At 36.6% G+C, this 22,082-nt stretch overlaps 1 protein-coding gene across 5 annotated transcripts in view; it reads right to left on the bottom strand.

Annotated features, from left to right (window-relative positions):
* The window catches only part of LOC5566917 (receptor-type tyrosine-protein phosphatase-like N), a 131,752-nt gene that overhangs the window by 92,657 nt on the left and 17,013 nt on the right, over window positions 1–22,082 (bottom strand). For all 5 annotated transcript variants that reach the window (XM_021846029.1, XM_001651281.2, XM_021846030.1 and 2 more), the window contains one exon: window positions 7,310–7,770. In XM_021846029.1, coding sequence (XP_021701721.1) covers window positions 7,310–7,460 — 151 coding nt within the window. In that variant the 5' untranslated portion in view covers window positions 7,461–7,770. The remainder of the gene's footprint in view (window positions 1–7,309; window positions 7,771–22,082) is intronic.

Raw genomic sequence — 22,082 nt, forward strand, 5'->3', positions numbered from 1 at the left:
AATTAAGAATGATTCGAAAAAAGTACTAAGTCCAAACTGTAAACAACAGGACCAGTACCTGTCAAAATTGATGCGTGACGTCACAGTGCAGTGGAGTATGCAGCCCAGATTCCCCTCTCACGAAACGTCAAATGCAGCCCACCGTTTTTATGGCTGAAAAAGTGAAAAGTATTGTGTTCAAAGTGAACTGTTATTAAAAACCTCAGTCGGTGGAGCAGTTTTTTCCAAAGTTGCTGATAAATCTTAGCAGAAGATCAATTATTTCTAATGTCTGCTACGTTTGCTGGCATGAAATTTTACACAAACGGCTATTTATGATTCGATGTGATGCAAACTCAATCATTTTTTGCTGAGAGATTCATGTGTGGATTTGAACAGTATGCGCATAATTGGTATAAACACAAAGTGGAATAAGAAAAAAACTCAGCAATCACAGAAAAAGAAGACCGTCTTCGCGAGTCTCGTCTCAGGTTCTACCCAGTGCACACTGGGTTGGTGTTGTCCGGCATTACCAAAGAAAAACATGAAACATGGAATCCATCAGAAGATTCTGGGAAAATCATGCCACAGAATTCAATCGGACTGTAAATTTTGTATATGTATTTTATACGGCTTATGTTGACTTCCAACCGGATAATCTTGCTTAGGAATAGATTATATATTGGTAGAGGAAAAGACGATAAATTTCTTGCAGAAGCTTCCAAGTTAGTCGAAAACAACTGAAAAACGATGTACTTTATCTTTCTACATAAATACACGTGTTTCCTTTGGTTTGATGTGCTTAGGTAGCCATGACTTTTGTGAGTTGAACATGTATGAATCTATATAAATAAAAATGGAATGGTGTTTGTATGTCACGAAATGGCTTGCGAACGGGTGAACGGATCTGAATGATTCTTTCTCCGTTTTGTTCGTTAAGAGTTCCGACGTGTTTGTGTGTATAAAAATCCCAGGATATTTACCGGGAAATTTGAAAAAAACGAGCGTGGATGAAACTGTCAATTTGTGTGGGACATTTTTCAATAGCCTACTTGATGGCAAGACGAAGTTTGCCGGGACCACTAGTATTCAATAAATATGGATTTATCTCATATCGTCTATTAGTAAAATCGATTTTAAACGAGGTAGAAAAATATCATCTTCTTCAAATTTTGCTCACATGTACTCGAAAGACTGCAAAATCATTTGGTGGAAAGACATATTTTTTTGAGGTGCTCATAGTTAAGATACAAGGCATACAAAATAGCTAATTTTAAGATGAAAAACTCAAATAACATGAAAACCATAAGAAATACAAGTTTGGTATGTTCAGCAAAGTTGTAGCAAATGATAAGTATAAAAACTTTGTAGAACATAGTAGGCCAATAAAACTAAAAAATAAAACACTTAAGAGCAAAAAAACGATTTTTTAATAAAAAAATACTTAATTATCTCGGCTCTTAAGCAAAACCGAGAAAAAGTTTGTTGGGCAAAGTTGTTTCTATGATCATTTGCTACAACTTTGCTGAACATACCAACTTACGATTCGTTAAAATAAAAAAAGTTGGCGTATAAGTTACTTTTGCGATCACCGTAAAAAAATTTTTGATTCGTACATTTTGTAGTACTGAAAATTCTGAACATATTCTCAGAAGAAACTATGGCTCTAAAATCAATAAATCTAGACGAAAACCTCATGTCCGCCTAAATTAGCTTCCTGGACCAGTGTGCAGTGCTGGGAATGGTAATAGTAGCAGGCTTGAATATTCGCGAAAATCACGTGGCTCTCCCAGTACAGTAGTTCAAAAACAGCAGTATGCGGCGTCGCCATCTTTTCGAATCCCACATGTTCTTAGCAACCGTTGGATACTCAAATGCATTTCAATGCGGATACTCAAATGATCTTGGCTGCTGTCAAATCCATTAGGTGGGATTGGGGTTGCCATATACGTGTTCAAAAACGTGAATCTCATCAAGTAGCCTCTGTTGGGTGCACGAATTTTCTAAATCCACGGTAAAAAGAAGCAAGGTATTATACTCCGAAAAATGACATTTGGCAGTGACGTCATTCCTATCGCAAACTCGAACGAGTGCAAAAGAAAGCAAGGCCTGCTCTCCTTTACCTTCCTCAAGGCCTCATGCTTGACGATAAGAATGACGACACATGTTTTGATGGAAAATCGTTGTTTACACGTGGGAATGCCTAAATGAGGGAAATGCAGCGGGAAATAGAACATTTTTCTACAGTAATTTTGGGTTGCCCTTAGCAACGGGTGTTTTGCAATTTTCAAGGCATTTTGCCTACAGCAGCGATGGGCGTGAGTTTCACTGGCTTCGCTGACTGTGATTGGCATTGCTTTGCTACTGTAGAGTGAATTTCAGATTTTTTCCCAACCCTGGTTCTACCTACATGTGTTGAAGACCAACTAAAACAGTTCAAAGTTTTGTTTTTTTTTTGTTGTCAATGCTTAAAATGTGATTGTGGGGAAACGCTAGGGTTACCATATTTGCTCTCACCGGAAAGAGTACATTTTTTCAACACTCGAAAAGAGTACTAAAGAGTACGCTTATCCTTAAAGCTTCAAATTGTGAAATTACTTATTTTTAACTAACGTGTTTGTCTTAATTTGCTTTGATAATGTTTGTGTTGTTTAAATCTTAAGTCGTTGCTCACATTAACTTAATTGTCGAAAAAAGTGCAATTTCCAACGTTTTGGAAATATTTACTAAATACGTCTTTTTCACCATAATAATGCAAACAAATGTCAGAATCACATTCAAAGTCAATTTTCCCACATTCACAGTTAAGTTTGTCTTACTTTTCTAAAGTAGATTTCACGTATTATAATCTAAATTTCATTCGCTTATCCCATAATATGCTTGATTACTATACTGGACATTGATACTTAGTGAATTATTTATATATTTTTTATGATTACGAATATCACACATATAGCCGTTCAAATTTTGGCAAAATTATAGTCTATCAAATATTTTGTTGGTACTTTAGTAAGAATTTTCTTTAACAAATGTAGAACAATATTTGTTTGTACAGGAAACTATAACCGCTAGTCTCTTGTTTCTATATTTAGTGAGATATATGAACTTTTGAATACATTCTAATCATTTTTGAGCTAATTATTCCAATCCAATTCAGCTATTATTTAACGATAATAAATCTCTATGCCGATAAATAATCGAAAACCCAAATTTAGTACTACATCATTGATTTCCGCTAGAGTTTGTATCCTTTTGACAGTTACGCGTATTTTGACCTCAACCGTAAGGCCATCTTCAGTGTCGTGTACTCGTAATTCGGGTCTAGTACACGACACTGAAGGTTGAGGTCGAAATACGCGTATCTGTCAAAGGATGCAAACTAGCAGAATCAAATGGTATAGTACCAAATTTGGTTTTTCGTTTCTTTATTATTTAACGAAAATCGTAGGATATCCTGTTTTTTATGAGAAACATCTGTTTTTTTCAAAAGATTATTTGATTTACTCGGCGATCGTCAGTAATAACTAGAAAAGAGTACACTTTAGCCCATTTGGCAAAAAGAATAGTACACAAATTTTTAAGGCAAAAAAGAGTACATGTAGTCTAAAAAGAGTACGTCTGGTAACCCTAGGAAACGCACCATGGCACACACTTTCAATGCATGACTTGCGTTTCGTTCTAAAGAAATTAATTTGCACAGGTTCTCACTTGTTTTTCGTCTGTTAGGGTAACTCGGTGTAATACACCCCAACGGGACAATACGCCCCTCTTTATTTTCACGGGATTGAGGGTTCTTCCACACGTAAATACGACTACATATCTTAAATATTCGCGAAAAAATGATGTTGCGCATATATGTTCTTTCAATCAATAGAAATTCTAAAAATATCGAAAATCAGGTTTTTAGTTTAAAATTTTGCTTTTGATAAGCAAGCCTCAGGGGGGATGAAGCCCATTATTTACTATTGTATAAGATTAACAGGTGGTGGAATTCTCCTTGGAAACATTTCTACAACGCTGTGGACCTTTTTTCTATGGGAGGGGTATATTGCCCGGGTTGTTTTGAAACGTAAACATTGGGACCGTTCATAAAAAAAACATCGTGTACACTAGACCTATTCATATTTTCAAAAATGTCTGGAAACTCCTCAGTCAACCAATACTTTGATTTTTAATTGCGAAATGAACTTCTGGCCAAAATTTCACTCAATTTAGAGTAAATTTAGTTGTGCTTCAAATCAATTATGTGTTTTTGGGCTATTTTCAAGCTTTAAAAAATCATGACTACCGAACGAAACTTCAAAATTTATCGGAAATACTTCTACATAGTAGTTTATCCAATTCTACGAACTTTTGCCGAACACAATTTTATGATTGGAGCAAGTTTTAACATAGTTTGGTTGAGGCTGAAAATGAAAATTTTGGATTTTTAATTTCCAGACATGATGACAATGCATATCTAAAAGTCAATCCCGTTCAAAGTAACCATTTATCTTACGAAAATAAATTGTAAAAAAATAGGTATTTATGAAGCACATTTGTAAATCCACTGTGGGTGAGCCAAGAGCACCACCGTGAGCTTCAATGAATACAAAAAATGAACACGTTAGCACTGCCTTTTCTCAGTTCAGTCGATGATGATGATTGTTTTCAAATCGTTTCAAATGATCAGTGAAATGCTATCAAAACAATCATCACTCGGAAAGAAAAAGCAATGGATCAATACACGAATTCACTAATTTGACGTTTGAGCGGTGCCGAATTCACTCGTTGCCATAGTCACGTAAATAACACGGCACCGCTCAAACGTCAGAAAAAGAACTCGTGCATTGGTCCATGCTAACTTGTTCAATTCATTCGTTTCCGGTACATGTGTCATGCATGATTTAACTATCATCAGGTTGCGATGCGGTGCTCGATCTTTGGGCATTTATTGTAATTTATTGCCTTTAGCTGCTAAAGTTTAGCAACATGTAATCTGATGATGGTCAATGAATTCATAAATGTATTATGTTTGATTCCCGTTGACTAGGGCCTGAAAAAATAATACCAATGCATATTTTATATTCCATGTATATTGAGAAAACTGTAATTTCTGGGTACTACGGAGTACAAATTTGGATCAAACAATGTTAAAACTCAATTTAATCTTGTTAGCGTGTTCGACAAACTTTAACAGAATAGAATTAGCTTTCAAATAGTGGTAATAGCAAGTAGTTTTGAATTTCCACATGCTAGTTATGATTTTTCAAACCTTGAAATAAGCCCAAAAACACATTTTCAACTTGAAGCATACTGAAATTTTTATCAAATGAGCTGAAAATTTGACCTGACATTAAAACGATGAACAAAAGTGTAAAGGTTGAAATTTAATCGTATATTTTTTAAACATAAGTTCATTTTTAAATAAGCTGTTATTTGAGCAGGGAAATTTACCAAAATGAATGCAAAACAATCTTTATCGTGTTTTTAATAAAAACCAAATTAAATCAAACCATTTAGGGCTTTAGTTTTTCTTTGTTCGTTTTCTCCGCATATGGAAACATCACAAAGTTTTATCTTTTTTACCATAAAGAATAATACCCTTCAGGCTTCTCTAAGCAACTACTAATTACAGCATTCGTGCGTTCAATAATGTGAGTGTTGTGTTCGACTTCAATATTTCAAAGTTTGATTTTAAAAATAGAATACGGAACTTAGAGTAAGATACAGTCTGGGGAATTTATTTTTAATTCAAGACGGTGATAAATAAATAAATAAATAAAATTAATAATTACAGTTTGGGAAAGGCAGCTAATTGCTTCGCGAATTATTCCATGAGCGATGTTTTGCGTGAATATCATCAATGAGAAAGTCAATTTATTGTGAGTCAATTTCTGCAAGTCAGTTTGAAGCAAATTAACTTGCTACCCAGTGCATTGAACAGGCAAATAGGCAACTATGAATATATATTTACCAAGCAGTGTTTCAACAGAAATATCTAAAGTTTCAAAATAATTGGTTTCAAATAACGAAAAAAGTTGATACGCCTATAAATGATGATTACATTGAATTAAGCGAGGATTTAAATAAGTTTCAGTAATAACTGCTATATGTGTGTTATTAGCTGTAAGAAAATTAAACAGCTCGTACTCTTTACCAGTCAAAGAATGAGCAGTCCATCTAAAAAAAATTGGATACATTAGAGAAAATTATATTAATAAATTTTACACCAACTTGGACAGCATTAGCCGTAGTGGTGGTTTAGAACATTGCGTCAATCATTTGATTCAATTTCTCAGTTAAAAATTCAAAATTAGAGGAAGACATGTTACTAGAAATAGTTGCATTTTCTGATGATTTCCGTTGGGATTTTCCGTTGATGAAGAGGTGGAATAGATGTTGCGGATTTTCATAGAACCGTAAAGTGGGGCCTTAAACTATTCAGCAAAACCAAGCGTAGGGATGTGGGTTCAAATCCAGTCAATCGAGGATTTTTTTTCATAAAACGATTTTTCTCGACTTCCCAGGACTTTCAGTCAACCTTCCAGTCGTCGCGTGGTTTGCCATCGTCAGAACCACCACGCTGCTGTTGTGACCGAAAAGCGAGTTTTTTTCACCAGTGTTGTACAAAATACAACAGCGCGACGACTGAAGTGTTAATAACCATGGACTTCATAAAAATACTAAGCTGAGAAGCAGGCTCTGTTCCAGTTGGGAAGCAACGCCAGGAAGAATATCGTTTTTAAAAATCAGATTATGCAAGTCTTCATGTGAAAAAAATCCTCCTTCTGTATGGCAAACATTAGCCATTTCCAGTGCCACGAGACGATGTTCTCCACCGGGAAAATGAAGACGGATAGGATGATGAAGTCTAATTATTCAGAGCGGCGCATAACAGTACGCATGCCGCCATTCTGGAGCAAGAGATGAATAATTGATGAGGTTTTACCGTGTCATCGTCGTCGTCCTCACCGTTATCATCGTCGTCACTGCCGCCTTGTAGGTAATATTCATAGTCACGGTTCGTGCCTTGTATCTCACATGAAATCACGTAGAAATTTGTAGAATATTGGAGCAAATACCCGGGTTCCCCATGTAGGTTGGGAGTGACAAGTTGTAAATTGATGCCATTCGTTCTATTCACGGTGGAAAATGTAATAATCATATCATGTTGCTCAATCTGAATTTTCTCGGTCTTTCCTACGGTGTAACCTGTTGCTGTTGAAAATTCCAGTAAACTCCTCGGACGGAAATGGAGCAGGCGCACTGCTGCGTCTCGAGAAACAATCCACCTCAGATCAAACGCCATATTTCTACGATTGCGATTGCGATTGAAAAAGCTACTCACCGATATTGCCCTCGGCCGAGACGCCCAGCTCCTTGGTGCTACTTCCGAGGATGGCCAGGATCAGAACCGCTACCACCGTTAGATGTCGTCGTACCAGTTGTTGGCAAGTATTTGTCCATGCTACTGTCGTCGATATGTCAATATTTGACATTGTGCTTTTATTACATCACTTTAAAGTTATGCTGCTCCCCTCTCGATGGCACGTGTGGGTGGTTCGCAACTGAGGGGGGGATCCGGTGACCCGACCTCCGCTCTTATGGGAAATTCGAGGAAGAAGTGGCGAAGGAGGTTGGGGATTTGGTAGGAAAGTGGGTGGGGACTACTAACTGGTTCCGAATTTGAGCTACCGAGAGCTGAGCTGCTTGCGAGGTTGTTGTACGATCCAAAAGAGAACTTGCCGTCTGTAGTATCCACTACCTAGAGCTAATAATCTGAGCCGCTACTGATACTGTTGCAATTTCCTGAAAAGGAAAAATATGGAAAGACGAGAGTGAAACAAGGGTAAAAATTAATTATACTTCGCAGTCAGCAGTCACGAGGATTATTGCCAGCCATTTGCAACGGATCAAGTGGAAGGTCATAGCTCAGCAAACAGAAAAGTATCGTTTTCCATGAAACGAGGGAATGAGCTTCTGGGCAGAAGCAGATGGAACGTAGGTAGACGTTTTCAGTGAAAAATGATTATCGGTGGCCGTCTAGCCCCATTATGTTGAAAATTAAGTTATTTTGGATGATATGGACCAATGCACGAGTTCACCATTTGACGTTCGAGCGCACAGAAAGAAAAATCCATGTGAATTTCAGCGCAAATCATGCACATGAAGGGAATGCCAGATATGTCGCAAATTTACATGACACATCGTGTAAACTTACATCAGCATCATGTAAATTTAAGCGAATTGTCGCGTAATCGGTTAGAGTCCATGCTAGATTACACGATGTGTAGCGGAAACTTACATGATGTTATTGTACTTTTACACGATGTGACATGTAAATTTGCGACATATCTGGCATTCCCTTTATGTGCATGATTTTACGCTGAAATTTACAAGGATTTTTCTTTCTGTGCGATGCCGTGTTATTTACGTGACCATGGAAACGAGTGAATTCGGCACCGCTCAAACGTCAGATAAGTGAACTCGTGCATCGGTCCATGAACCAATGCACGAGTTCACTCGTTGACGTTTAAGCGGTGCCGTGTTATTTACGTGACCATGGTAACTAGTGAATTTGGCACCGCTCAAAAGTCAAACTAGTGAACTCATGCATTGGTCCATTGGAGAGACTCCAAAAATAATTGTTTTTGAAGTTACGTGGCTCAATATTTTTCAATCAGGTAGGCTGTGATACATATACAGTCGACTCTCCACATCTCGATGTTCTATATCTCGATATCTCTCCCTATGTCGATGATTTCTTCGGTCCCTTCAATCTGCATACATTTTGTCTCTCCGTATCTCGATATCCTCCTTATCTCGATATCTCCATATCTCGATGTGAAGCTGTTGATTTTTTGTTCTCAATTACCTCTCCGTATGTCGATATGACCATAATCAAAGGTGACTAGACTAGGTTTTAGTGATTCAAAACAATGTTGGAACACGTGATAACGTCTGCTTGTTTATTATTTTCCTGGTAACGGAGTGATTTTCAATCTAGTATTCATAAAACATTTGTTCTTTGTCTCAATATCTCCCTATCTCGATGGTCCCTTCGATATCGAGATGTGGAGAGGCGACTGTACAGTGATACCTCCATGAGTCGATGTTCCATGATTCGATATCGACTCATGAAACCATACTGAAAACAAATTCATGGTTACTATGATAGTCCCTAGAATCAGCTTTCCAAGGGATTGCTGTTCCATGACTCGATATTTCCGTGAGTCGATGGTCCCTTCAATATTGACTCATGGAGGTTTCACTGTACGTACTACATGACTGTCACATATTTTCACGCTTTATTGATAGAAGCGTGGAGGTGATCAAGATTTAACAGATATTCGAGGACATGCCAGGTAAGATGCTGATTGCAATTTTATACCAAATTATACACTCACTATTCATGTGCTAAGTTATCTGCACGCATCGGATTTTTTTTTTTTTGAATTGACTAGATCATAGGTTCCCAAACTGTGGGTCGCGACCCCCAGAGGGTCGTCTTCCTTTTTAATGATGAGTGGGTCTTGGTAGCGATGAGTTTCTTACACGCTAAACATGTTTAAGTTATCAAGGTGACCAACAAAATTCTTAAAATTAAAATTCCGATTGGGCTACATGCAAACCCTTAACATTTCTTAACCTTACACTTGTTTTCCTTTTTTTGTAAATAAATTCATATGAAATTTATGTAATATTCTATTCTATTCTATTCTAAGTGCTTGCACAGCCAAAATTGAAAAGCATCCTAGAAATACTAAAATTTCTTCCAGTATTTTCTTGTCATCATTAATATTTGCAGCATATCAATGATTTGATACAAATATTAAAATGGCCAGGCCCACTGTGCAGACTTGGGGTTTGAAGGTAATTCGAAAATTTTCAGCGATCAGATTATTCACGAATGAATAACATGATAGACAGAAGAAAAAATGAAATATTGTGAGGGAAGAAACGGGGACAACCGTACCAACCCGTTTCTTTTAAGGAGATAGGCAAAATCGTTGGGAGTGGCGTTGCTAAGAAAGTTAATGCGCACTCCATTGTTGTTTGTCTTTTTCCTAGGATGGGACACAGGTATTTCTCCCGTATGTCCTGGCTCTAAAGCCTAGGCTAGTGTATGTTAGTGAACCACAACGAACATACGTGAAAACGCCACAAATTCTCAAAGTGGCATTTTGGACCACTTTCCCCTATTTGTTTTGATATATAAATAAAACTTGAAACAATAACAAAAATAATCAGAGAAATCTCACTAAGTTTATCGAAGACCACGGTGGAGCTGTCATCGTCCTGTAAGCTTCCATCTACTGCGCCTCCATCCCTTTTCACTCATGCGAGAAAACGCTCACGATCGATCACACGTCAGATGCACATTTATTCCACTTTTGCCGATACACATTTTTTGCACTAATGTTGATTTTTACCTACAAATTTTACTACGCAAAGTTTTGTTTTGAAAAAATTGTTTCAAAGCACAAGCTAAGTTCTGAAAGATTCCAAATACGAGGATGCGGAAAAAAACTATTCGGGTGGCGTAGCACCGGTCGAGCCATCAGAGTCACCTAATTTTTTTCACACAGAACGACACAAATTATCTTAAATATTAAAACTCTGCGAAGAAAAACACCTTTATCACGTAAAAAAAATCCATAGGACATCGGCAAGTGGCATAGCACCATCAGCCGATTCTGTTTAACACCAGCCGAATTCAAAATAATTCAAAACCGAGGTAAACGTGACAGAAAATTTAAAACGCAGCCGCCCGCGCGCACGGCTTGCTGCGATCCCCTCATATGAAATTTATGTAATATGAAAATAAATAAACAATCTGAATAATAATTTAAATAAAAAATCAGGGAAATAAATAAATTTGTTAATACAAAAATGAATGAATAAATAAATGAATAAATAAATAAATAAATAAATAAATAAATAAATAAATAATTAAATAAGTAAATAAACAAATGAATAAATAGATAATAAAGATAATAAATAAAATGCAATCGGAATCAACAACAAAATAAATAAATTAAGACACCTTCAGCTACTCAGCGTAAAATAAACATCACTCAAACACTGAACCGTGGAGACAAACGTTTGTCGTACACTTAGACATATAATAAATAATTTCTACAATACAGAATAAACAATATATAATAATTAAATTAATCTGAACCATCAGCTTGCCTTTCCACTACACAAATTCATTGTTACCCAAACGGTTGATAACAAATGACACACTGTAAAATAATCTAAAAAAAACCTTGTTTGACTATATTTTCGACTAAAATCATTTGAATCAAATATCATATGCTTCCTAAAGCAATGACCAAATGTCCCTTCGACCAAATGTCATGAATTCTTTTTTTGAAAAAAAAAAAAGAAAAAATTACTGTACCTAAAGGGGCGCAATTTGCATAAAATTATATAATTCAATGAAGTAGGTGATCAAAAAATCATTATCTTTGGACCATAAGGGTGCACAATTTATTAGAAAAAAGAACCCTTTGACTCAATCACAGTGGCGTTTCTTGCATTGCATGATAATATTCAATAACGGGATTTGACCTGAAAAAAATGTTATAATTTCTGAACCATAGGAGTGCAATTTTTATTACACGATAATACTGAATAAAGAAATGGGCGAAAAAAATGCCATAATTCCCGGATTATTTTGGCGCAATTTGTGTAACATGATAACATGAAAAAACTTAATACCTGGAGCAAAGGTCATAAGGGCACAATTCCCATTATATGATACAACTTAAGAAGGTGGGCGGAAAAATGTCATAATTCCTGAATCACAGGGGAGTACTTCTCATTCCGTAACAGCACTCTGTTGTGTAATGAACGGTGCGCAATTTTCATTGGAAGAGTACCCTTGTGAGAGGTGAATGAAATAAATCATCAGAACCCTTGACCCCTAGAAGCGTAATTTTCCTAATATGATTTTATACAATTGGGAGGTGAGCGAAAAAAATCATAATTTCTGGAACTTGAGGGCAATATTTGAGAAGTTAATACCAGAATCATAAGGGCTTATTTTCCGTTATACAATACTATTCAATAAGAGTAGGTGAGCAGAAAAGTTGTCCTAATTCCTGAATAATAGGGTCGTAATTATTATAAAATTATGAAACCCTTATGGGAGTGAATGATAAATTTGAAACTATTCCTGAACTATGATGCCCTATGGGGCGCAATTTCTATTGCACGAGACGGTTGGTGAAGAATTTTGAGTAGTGAATAGAATTAGGTTATGTCTCCAGAATCATTAGGGCGCATTTTATATTATTTAATTAAAAGCTAAAATAAAAAGTGGGCGGATAAGAGTTATAATTTATTGATTAAAGGGGCGTAATTTTTATTGGATGGTACTACTCATAATTATCACCAAACCCGACCCAAACCCGACTAACCCCAATTTTTTTCAAGCCCGAACCCGATAATTTTATAGCCTTCAAACCTGACCCGAACCCGAAAAATTTTAAATTTTAAAACCCAAACGCTACCTAACCCGACCCGAGCCCGGGGTCAGGGTTTCGGGTTCGAAAACCGACACCCGACCATCTCTACTAGGTAGCCAATGTTACTTTAGATAACTAAAAATAACATTCTGAAAATTTTGATGTGTCACACGGCTCAGTTCTATCAAATGCTTGAATTGGCCACTTCTCCGGGAATCCAAGAACCTGTTACGGAACCACTGTGTTGACCAATATGGACTTAGATAACTAAGTGAATATCTCATGAATTACGTATGAAATTCTGAAAAGTTTGATGTGTCGCATAATATGATTGCAACAAATGAATGAATTGACCACTTCTCCGGGAATTCCGGAATCGGTTACGGAACCAATAGGTGGCCAACGCTACCTTAGATAGACGAAGGCATCTCTAATGAATACTGTGTGAAATTCTGAAAATTTTGATAGGTCGCATGATATGGTTCTATCAAATGAATGAATTGGCCACTTTCCCATGACCCTCCAGGGAATCTGCCATGGGAATCCATATGGGAAATGTTGCCATACTCAGATAGCAACGTCTTGGATCAATCTGTTACAAAATTCTGCAACCTTTTATGTGTCGCACGGCTTGGTTCCACTGAAAACATAAATAGGCCACTCCGGATGCCCTGGGAACCATTTAATGGCCTCCGGAATTGGCCCCTTGGCCACTTGGTAACCAGTAGTGCCCTGAAAATCTAACCAGTTGATTAGATACCATTTTCCATGCATTTTATGCAAAATACTATGTTTCACAATTCACAACAAATGCATTTTGCTCTTACAAATGCTCTTGCAAAAATGGTCAAACCTTGGTCCTTTGGCACCGGTTCTGAGCGGCCAAGTCCAACCACAGCAAGATTTTTAGCCAGACTCACAAAATATAAGCCTTGACGATAATTTTGAGTGCAAGAACATTTATATTTGGTGAAAAAACGGCAGCGAAAATCGAATGTTAAATCCGGTCAATATGACCCGAACACCTTAGTAACTTATTTTGTCCAGCCCTTCAGAATTGTCCTACAAAATTTTATCAAACGTGAAACTCTTGTTTTCCACAAAAGATTTAAAGTCATCAAATTGCATAACAATAGGAAGTGACAAACAAAAGTTTTGACGCTTTAAAAGTGCATTTCGGGTCATATTGACCCGAACACCGTAGGAAAATTAAGTACTGTGATAACACCTTTTTACAGAAGCTAAGGAAAAAATTGATTAGAAAGTTCTTATTTTAAGTATAAGAAGATCTACATTATTAGTGGACACAGTCCATATATTGACATAAATATCATTGAATTTCTTTAAATGCATCTTGCCTAAACTGGGCTTTATTACAGTTGATTAAGTACATTCCTTGAATGTTATCACACAAGTGTAATCAATCGATATCACTTGCTGAATCCTTTTTATCGACGTACTTATCATGGGTGCCTACTGGTCACACATTGTGTAGTGATGTTGATTGTCTAAAATACTTCCGTTCTCTCTTCGATAGTGTCACACGATGTGCATGTGTATGTTCACTAGAGTTGTTCATTCGAGAAAAGAAACGTATCATGTTGAACTGTTGAATGCCCACAACAGAGTACACGGCATTGGATACAAAACGGCCCATAACTATCAAATAGAATTAATAACTATTATATTTGAGATGTGTTGTTGCAAGCTTCGCTGTAATATAAAGTATACGATATTTGCTTTTGACCCGTTTATATCTGTATTCAAAGCAAAAAAAAAAATTACCACTTGGGTGCATCTTTCACTATCGTCCCCCATGTGAAAAAGAAACACATATAGTGAGAAAATGCTATCTATTGGGTCTTCCCGAAGTATGAATGCTTGGGACAGGGGAGGTGCTCATGGGGGACCTTTGAAATTTGCAACCTTGGGCGCCTCGTTTCCTTATTATGACACCCTGGCTAAGCAACAGCTATCACAAAAGCTACCAGCAGCTGATTGGCGATGCACACTGGTACAGATATTGAACATCGTGACAAACATTACGTTTTCTCATTATTTGATATATTGATTATTTGATCATGACAAGTGTTGTGGAACATGTCTAAGGGTCGTAGACCCTGTTTTGGCTATAGTCGCCTAGTCGTCATGTTTTGGTTTTCATAGAACAAGATATTATCAAAATTGTTATTTTCCATGCTATTGAGGCGCCTAATTTTTTATGATTTTATGATAAGAATATGCTGTCCTTTTATTATTTGACATAGGGTAAATTATCTCTTCGGCACCCTGAGGGTATTTTCGGCAGCACTAACGTATCGTCCTTGTTAAAATTTATGTACGGAACAGGAATTACCTGCAATGTACTCAATATATTTCTTGAACTATAATCTTCCATGTAAATCTCATCTTTCACAAAAATATTATATAACATGGGTTTTATCATTAAATGAAATAAATGCTTACGAAATTATAGTCATTCGTGAGCTGCCGAACAAAACAACACAAGAAGAGCTTAAGAAAAACTGACCACTATTAAAGGTCCAATTCTCCGATTAAAATGCCAATTTGTCACAAATGCTACGCACTGATCACTTATGCTCTATTAAACTTTTGATTTGTCTATAAAGCACTCGAAAATACTTAATATTTATGCTTCAAATCACAAATTCATATTATTGCACTTTGTTCTCCTCGGCAATCACTTTTTATTACAAGAGTAGGTTGGCAGAAAGCCATATTCAATTGCGGTGTATTTGGTATGCATTAGTAATAATTGAGCCTTTCAATGCTTTCCTTATCTGAAGAATGTAGCGCATAAACTTCAATATACCGTAAAACATATAAAATATACGTCTTTCAATAGGTTAACTTTTTTGGCAACACTCCTGTTGTTCTACAGGCAATCAGAGGATGATGTATTTGTGTCAAATCACAAGTGAATTGATTTGCAAAGGGTCTATTCTGGTTTGCTCATACACTGAGAATAATATGAACGTAAAAATAAACACTGGCCCAAACTCACTTCATTATTAATAATTGTTATTCCTTCCTGTGTAATTTTCGCTTCGCTTCGCAATTCGCGTCTACCCTGGCCGAGCCCTTACGCGCAATGACCGATGCACGAGTTCACTATTTGACGTTTGAGAGGTGCCGTGTCATTTACGTGGTCATGGCAACGAGTGAATTTGGCACCGCTCAAACGTCAAATTAGTGAACTCGTGCATTGGTCCACGGAATACCTGCTGTGCTCTTGTCAGCAGTTGATCACCAGAAGTTTTCTCGTTTCATTTTGTATGGAGAAAGGCATCTAACTACAAATTTCTCGTAAATTAAAACATTAATCGAAAAAAATATTTGGTAGGCGTGATAGTCATTACCATCACGTAGGGGGATTAGGGGCATAATGAACACCCGGGGCGAAATGGACACCCCCTCAATCTCTGAGAATATGCATACTTCATCAAAAGTTCATACCCTGCATGAAACCTGTATTGCATTTGAAATGTTTGACGGTAAAAAAAGTTTATGTTTTGCTTCAATTGTCCTTTGAAATTTGACTTTAAGTTTTTTTCTGCTTCAAAGTGGCATATAAGCAAGGCCGTGGGAGAATCTAATTTTTGAGCAAAATAATGAAAACAGAAAGGTTATTTTTAGCTCTTATGATAGCAGGAGAGCCTTTTTAGACATCGGAGCGACTGACGGACGTTAAATAGTTTGAAATAATTAAATTTTATTCAATTGTTCATTTTGCCCGGATACCTTTTCACCAACCTTGTTTTGGAAGTAATTTTTTTTATCTCACTTTTCTGGCATATGATATAATTTTTATTACCATGAATGAATATAGCACGTCGTACTAATATCAAACTTGAAAACAAGCCGGGAGTAATTTGAACAAAATTTCATTGTATGGTCTTAACAAAAGAATTTGCTTGATGTGTCCATTATGCCCCGAATTCCCCTACAACCGATACCAAATATTTTTTCGAAAATAATTCCCAAATTTGAGAAATAATTCGTTAGATGTGTTTCGCCAAACAAATATTTTTCGCGTTACCTTTTAGCGTTTTTTTGCGCATAGACACTAGAGTGCGGCTTATTATTCAATAGAAAAAGAAACCTCAAAGTTTGAGCCAACAATATTTAAAAAAGACAATTTACACCGTCTTCAGCCATAGGCTGCACAGACTGAACATAACTAACATTAGACAACGGACACACGGAATGACCAGTGGACCAGTGAAGAATTTTTCGTTTGACGAAAAGTTTTCTCCGACTGGGGCGGGAATCGAACCCACACTCCGTAGCACAATACGCCTAAACGACTGACGCCGCTAACCGCACGGCTACGAAGCCCACCATAAGATTTAGAAGCGGCGCAAGCGTCTTGGAGGTGAATTTTCAAGATATAAAAAACGGACTTCAGTGATGTCACCATAACGTCGGTAATTTGTAACCAATTTTGAAACTTTTAGCACTATTTTATTCAAAATTAAATTTATTATTATTATTATCTTTATTAACGAGACTTTCAGCCTGAGGCAATTAAATTTATGAAAACTTTGCAGCAGAACAACAAATTTGTCTTAAATCGAAACTAGTCTAAGTTAAAAGTAGTTTTCTTCAAATATTTCTACATTGAACTCAAAAATTCATACAGTGAAACCTCCATGAGTCGATGTTCCATGACTCGGTATCGACTCATGGAACCATATTAAAAACAAAATTTCATGATTACTGCGATGGTCCTCACAAACAGTTACCTAAGGCATTTGTTTCTACGACTCGATATTTCCATTAGTCGATTCTTCTTCTTTCTGGCGTTACGTCCCCACTGGGACAGAGCCTGCTTCTCAGCTTAGTGTTCTTATTAGCACTTCTACAGTTATTAACTGAGAGCTTACTATGCCAATGATCATTTTTGCATGCGTACATCGTGTGGCAGGTACAATGATACTTTATGCCCTGGGAAGTCGAGAAAATTTCCAACCCGAAAAGATCCTCGACCGGTGGGATTCGAACCCACGACCCTCAGCTTGGTCTTGCTGAATAGCTGCGCGTTTACCGCTAGGGCTATCTGAGCCCATATTAGTCGATGGTCCCTTCAGATATCGGCTAATGAAGGTTTGACTGTATTTGTTTGACCAAAACTTCAAAAATACTCAACTGATTTCAAATATTTGAAGGAAATTTAGTTGTTTCCAAACTATTCATACAACATATTTTTCTAAAAAATGGTTTTGGCTTAGTTTTGTAACAAAAAACTACCCAAAAACATGATTTTTTAAAGAAAAATCGAATTTCTTTGGATTGTTTAAGTTTGTTCGCAAAAATTACATTTTTCCTATAAAACTTAAGTTTATAAAGCATCTTGCTTTATTAACGAGTTGTATAATGCATATATTTTTAACAAGTGCAAAAATATTATTGTTTCAAAATTATTTGAAAATTGTTGCCAACTTCTTTTCAAAGATTTAACAAATGAAGAAAACCGGTTTCAGCTGTTTAACTGACAAAAATTTGAAAAAAAAACTGGCGATTTTTGTTGAATAACTTGGTCAAAACATTTTTTAGCGAAATGTGGCGTATGAAAAGTTTGAAAACAATTAAATAAGCTTCAAAATAATACAAAATTTTTGGAATCCATTGAGTATTCATGAAGTTATGGTCAAATTAAGATATTTTTTTAGTAAAATGAGGAAAAATTTGGAGTAAACTGCTTATTATTGAAGCTAGTTTTGATTTTTTTTTTTTTAGTGTTGTTACAAAACTAAGCCAAAACAATTTTTTTGAAAATATGTTGTATGAACAGTTTGGAAACAACTAAATTTCCTTCAAATATTTGAAATCAGTTGAGTATTTATGAAGTTATGGTCAAACAAATATGAATTTTTGAGTACTATGAGGAAACATTTTGAGAAAACTACTATTAACTTAGACTAGTTTCGATTTAAGACAAATTTGATGTTCTACAAAGTTTTCATAAATTCAATTTTGTAGATAATGGTGCTAAAAGTTTCAAAATTGGTTAGAAATTACTGAAGTTATGGTGATTTCACTAAAGTCCATTTTTTATAATTTGAAAATTCACCTTCAAGACGCTTGCGCCACCTCTAAATTCCAAATTTTTTAGCTCAAACTTTCAGGTTTCTCTTCTAATATGATTTGAATTCATAAGAGTACACGAACTTTTGGTTTTGAGAAATTTTGAAAAATAAGCTGCACCCTAATAGACACTAACGCATGTGCGAGTAGCGAATAAGGGCATGCATGTAACCCATTCAAACGCTACTCTAAAAATCTCTCTGGCTGCTTGGTAGTGTCATTCGCAAAACACACCTAAGCCGTTCCCATAGGGGACGTTAGCCACAAGGAAGGACGTTTCAAGTAATACTGTTTAATATGGTATGCCCTTTTCAACATCTAATCCAATTTCTCTCGCAGTTCCCTTACAGTACCTATCCATATAGTATTCATTGCTTTCTTCTCCATGCTCCCTCTTACTTCGAGCAAAATAGACCGATATGCCAATAAACAAATTCAAAATATAATTATCACGGTCGATACCTTTGTATCTAAAAATCAAGTAATCCGAAAATCACGTTCCGTGGATTGCAGAGCACAATAATATGAATCAATTAATCATGACGTCACGTTGCAACTTCTTGGTTGGATTCGCACCTGCTGCAAGTTTATAATAATGACATGGCAATTTTTACAGCCGAAATGCTGCCATAGTGAGATTGAATACAACAAAAAAAATGGAAGAAATAAATGAAAACGAAATTAGGCAGCGTCCATTTATGACGTAACGTTAAAATGTACAATTTTCGACCAATCCCCCTTCCGCAACTAGAGCGTTTCGTAATTTGTGGACGGCGCCTTAGTCTGTCGTTGTGTATTCAATTTGACTCTCTGCTATTCTATTCATAACTGCAATTCTGTTAATAAATCTTCGACCTGTTTAGTAGAATACCTATAATATATGCAATTCTGTTCTCAGTGTATTTTGTATTTTTCTGCATTGGCATTTCAACGAGTAGAACATAATGAGTGACGTTTTATTTCAGGCATTGTCAACAAATACGAAAAGTTACCAATACATAACCTAGTTTTTGTACAGTTTTGGATTGCCGAAGAGAACATTTTAGTTGCCGACAATAGTAATTGCATTGCCGATAAAAGAACAATTGCCTCGTGACTTTGGTGAGGACAAATAGATGATTTAGAGAACAAAATAGTGTTTTGTGTATAATAATTAATAAATGAAGAGTGTTTAAGTATAGTTCAGGTGTCTCCTGCTCATTTTTGTGCTTTAGTGTTGTGTAAAATTGCCTTCTTAAAAGTTCAGCTGCTTAGGCTGCCGACAATACGTAAGTTCCCCTACAATAATAGTTGTTATTTTTAAAGGGTCACTATAGATAAAACATGTTAATTTCCGGAAAAGTTGAATCTAGATAAAAATGAGTCACCGACCGGAAAACACATGCTGAATTTAAACGAGCTTAAATTTAAAAAAAATGTTGGATTTTACACCAAAAATTAAGGTTTTCAGTCACGTGACATGAAGGAAAATTATTGTCTTTTGAAATTTTCGTATGTGTTTTAACTATCAGATGTTAGATGGATATCTAACCGTGTTTTTCAACTAAAATATGTTTGAAAATCTGATTAATGCCAGCTTTTTAGAAACCTAGACCTCTGTCCGACGGCACAGTGAGGCATCCCAACAACGCCACAGCACGTAGACCCATGTGTTAGATAGTGATGGCTGGGAATGACGATAAGAACGAGAAGCATTGTAGTTATGCAGAATACCTACTTTTCCCATGGTTCCTTCGCCCACCAACGGAGCTGAATGTGGTGATGATTTTCCCATCTTTCTCTAATGCGGAAAATGGCACACACGCACACACTTTGTGTGAACGGCATGAACTTTGAATTTCTGTTCTACAATTTCAATGCACATTCAATGTTCAACACGTCATACCTACCCGCTGACATTTTGTCACGTTTTGATGAAACTCATCTAATGGGAATGGACTTGTGGTGGGGAATGAGGGGGGCATCTAACTATCTTCTGGGAAAATTTCTATGGACTTTTGTTCAGAAACGCTTTTGTAGAACTGGAGTAAAATGCTCCGTTTTCATGGGTTTTGAATCTTTTCTAAATTGTATAAAATATCTGAGTTTAAGTACTGCCCTTCTACGCCTACTTGTCTCACGTAAACTATATGGGCCGTGGGACAAATATGCGTAGAAGAACAGTAGTGTAGTTAATTATTAAACTCTTTTTTTTATTTTTTTTTTGTTGCATTAATTATTCGTCAATTTTGACTCAGCGATTGACACTTGCCTATGATTTTTTTTTTCTCTTGAAGCACGTCTTTTGTATCGTGACATATTACTACTCGTCACATACGTTGTTGAGTTTCCACCACTTTTTTTTATTTGCGCATGGATTTCTTAAGGTAGTACATTGTCTGTAACTAGGGGTCATATTGTTTCAAAATTCAAAACGCGATGACTTCGTGAAATTTGAATGGATTGTCGAATTTTCTACAGCTTTGGAAGTTCACGCCTATTTCGAACGAAACCGTAGCTAGCTTCTAATTATACTGCTTTAATTATTTTCCACTTCTATTTCAATCCATCAGTACTTTTCCGGGAAAGCTTTCCGCAAATATCAGATCACGGCCATGGCAATAGGAAGCCCCCCCAGGCGCAATTGAGAAAGATAACAGCATTAGTGGTTGGGAGAAAGATAATCCACCAACTGTTCAGTTCATTTGACCTCTCACTCTTCTCTAGGCTGGTGCTTTTCCACCATTTGATCCATCCTCAGTTATGGAAAATATCTGCTTCGAAAAAACGTTAGCAGCAGGTGGGATGGTTCAACCCGCAAATCTACTCTGAGCTTTTCCCAACTACACTCGAAGGAAGAGGATTATCAAAACGGGATCCATCTTGTCATATAGAGACAATGCACAATGTCGATCGCCAGAAATAGTCGCCACCGCCATTAGCGTGGGTGAATCTTCGGAAAAGGTCAATTTCTTCGGTTTTGCTGACGGCTTCGAGCTACAACAATAGATACTTTGATAGTGTACTTACTGAAAGCAGATACCAGTGGATGGGCGGCTGATTGACGTAATTTACGAGGATTTCTCCTCCGTCAAGTGAAACAGAAGGCTGGATCCAGAAACACATTTCCCGCTGATTTGGAAGTTTGTGCCATCGCCATTTTAGAGCCTATTTCAACATTTACCCGATGGAATCAGGCTCCTGAAATCAGTTTTACTTAGTTCCATAATCTGATTCGCAAATATCTTCTTCTTCTTCTTCTTGGTATTACGTCCTTACTGGGACAGAGCCTGCTTCTCAGCGTAGTGTTCTTATGAGCACTTCCACAGTTGTTAACTGAGAGCTTTCTTTGCCAAAGTTGCCATTTTCGCATTTGTATATCGTGTGGCAGGTACGATGATACTCTATGCCCAGGGAAGTCAAGGAAATTTCCATTACGAAAAGATCCTGGACCGACCGGGATTCGAACCCAGACACATGGCTTTGCTTTGTAGCCGCAGACTCTAACCACTCGGCTAAGGAAGGCCCCATAATTCGCAAATATCAAACACACAAATG

The sequence above is a fragment of the Aedes aegypti genome, chromosome 2 (genome assembly GCF_002204515.2).
Source record: "Aedes aegypti strain LVP_AGWG chromosome 2, AaegL5.0 Primary Assembly, whole genome shotgun sequence".
NCBI classification, from domain to species: Eukaryota; Metazoa; Arthropoda; class Insecta; order Diptera; family Culicidae; genus Aedes; species Aedes aegypti.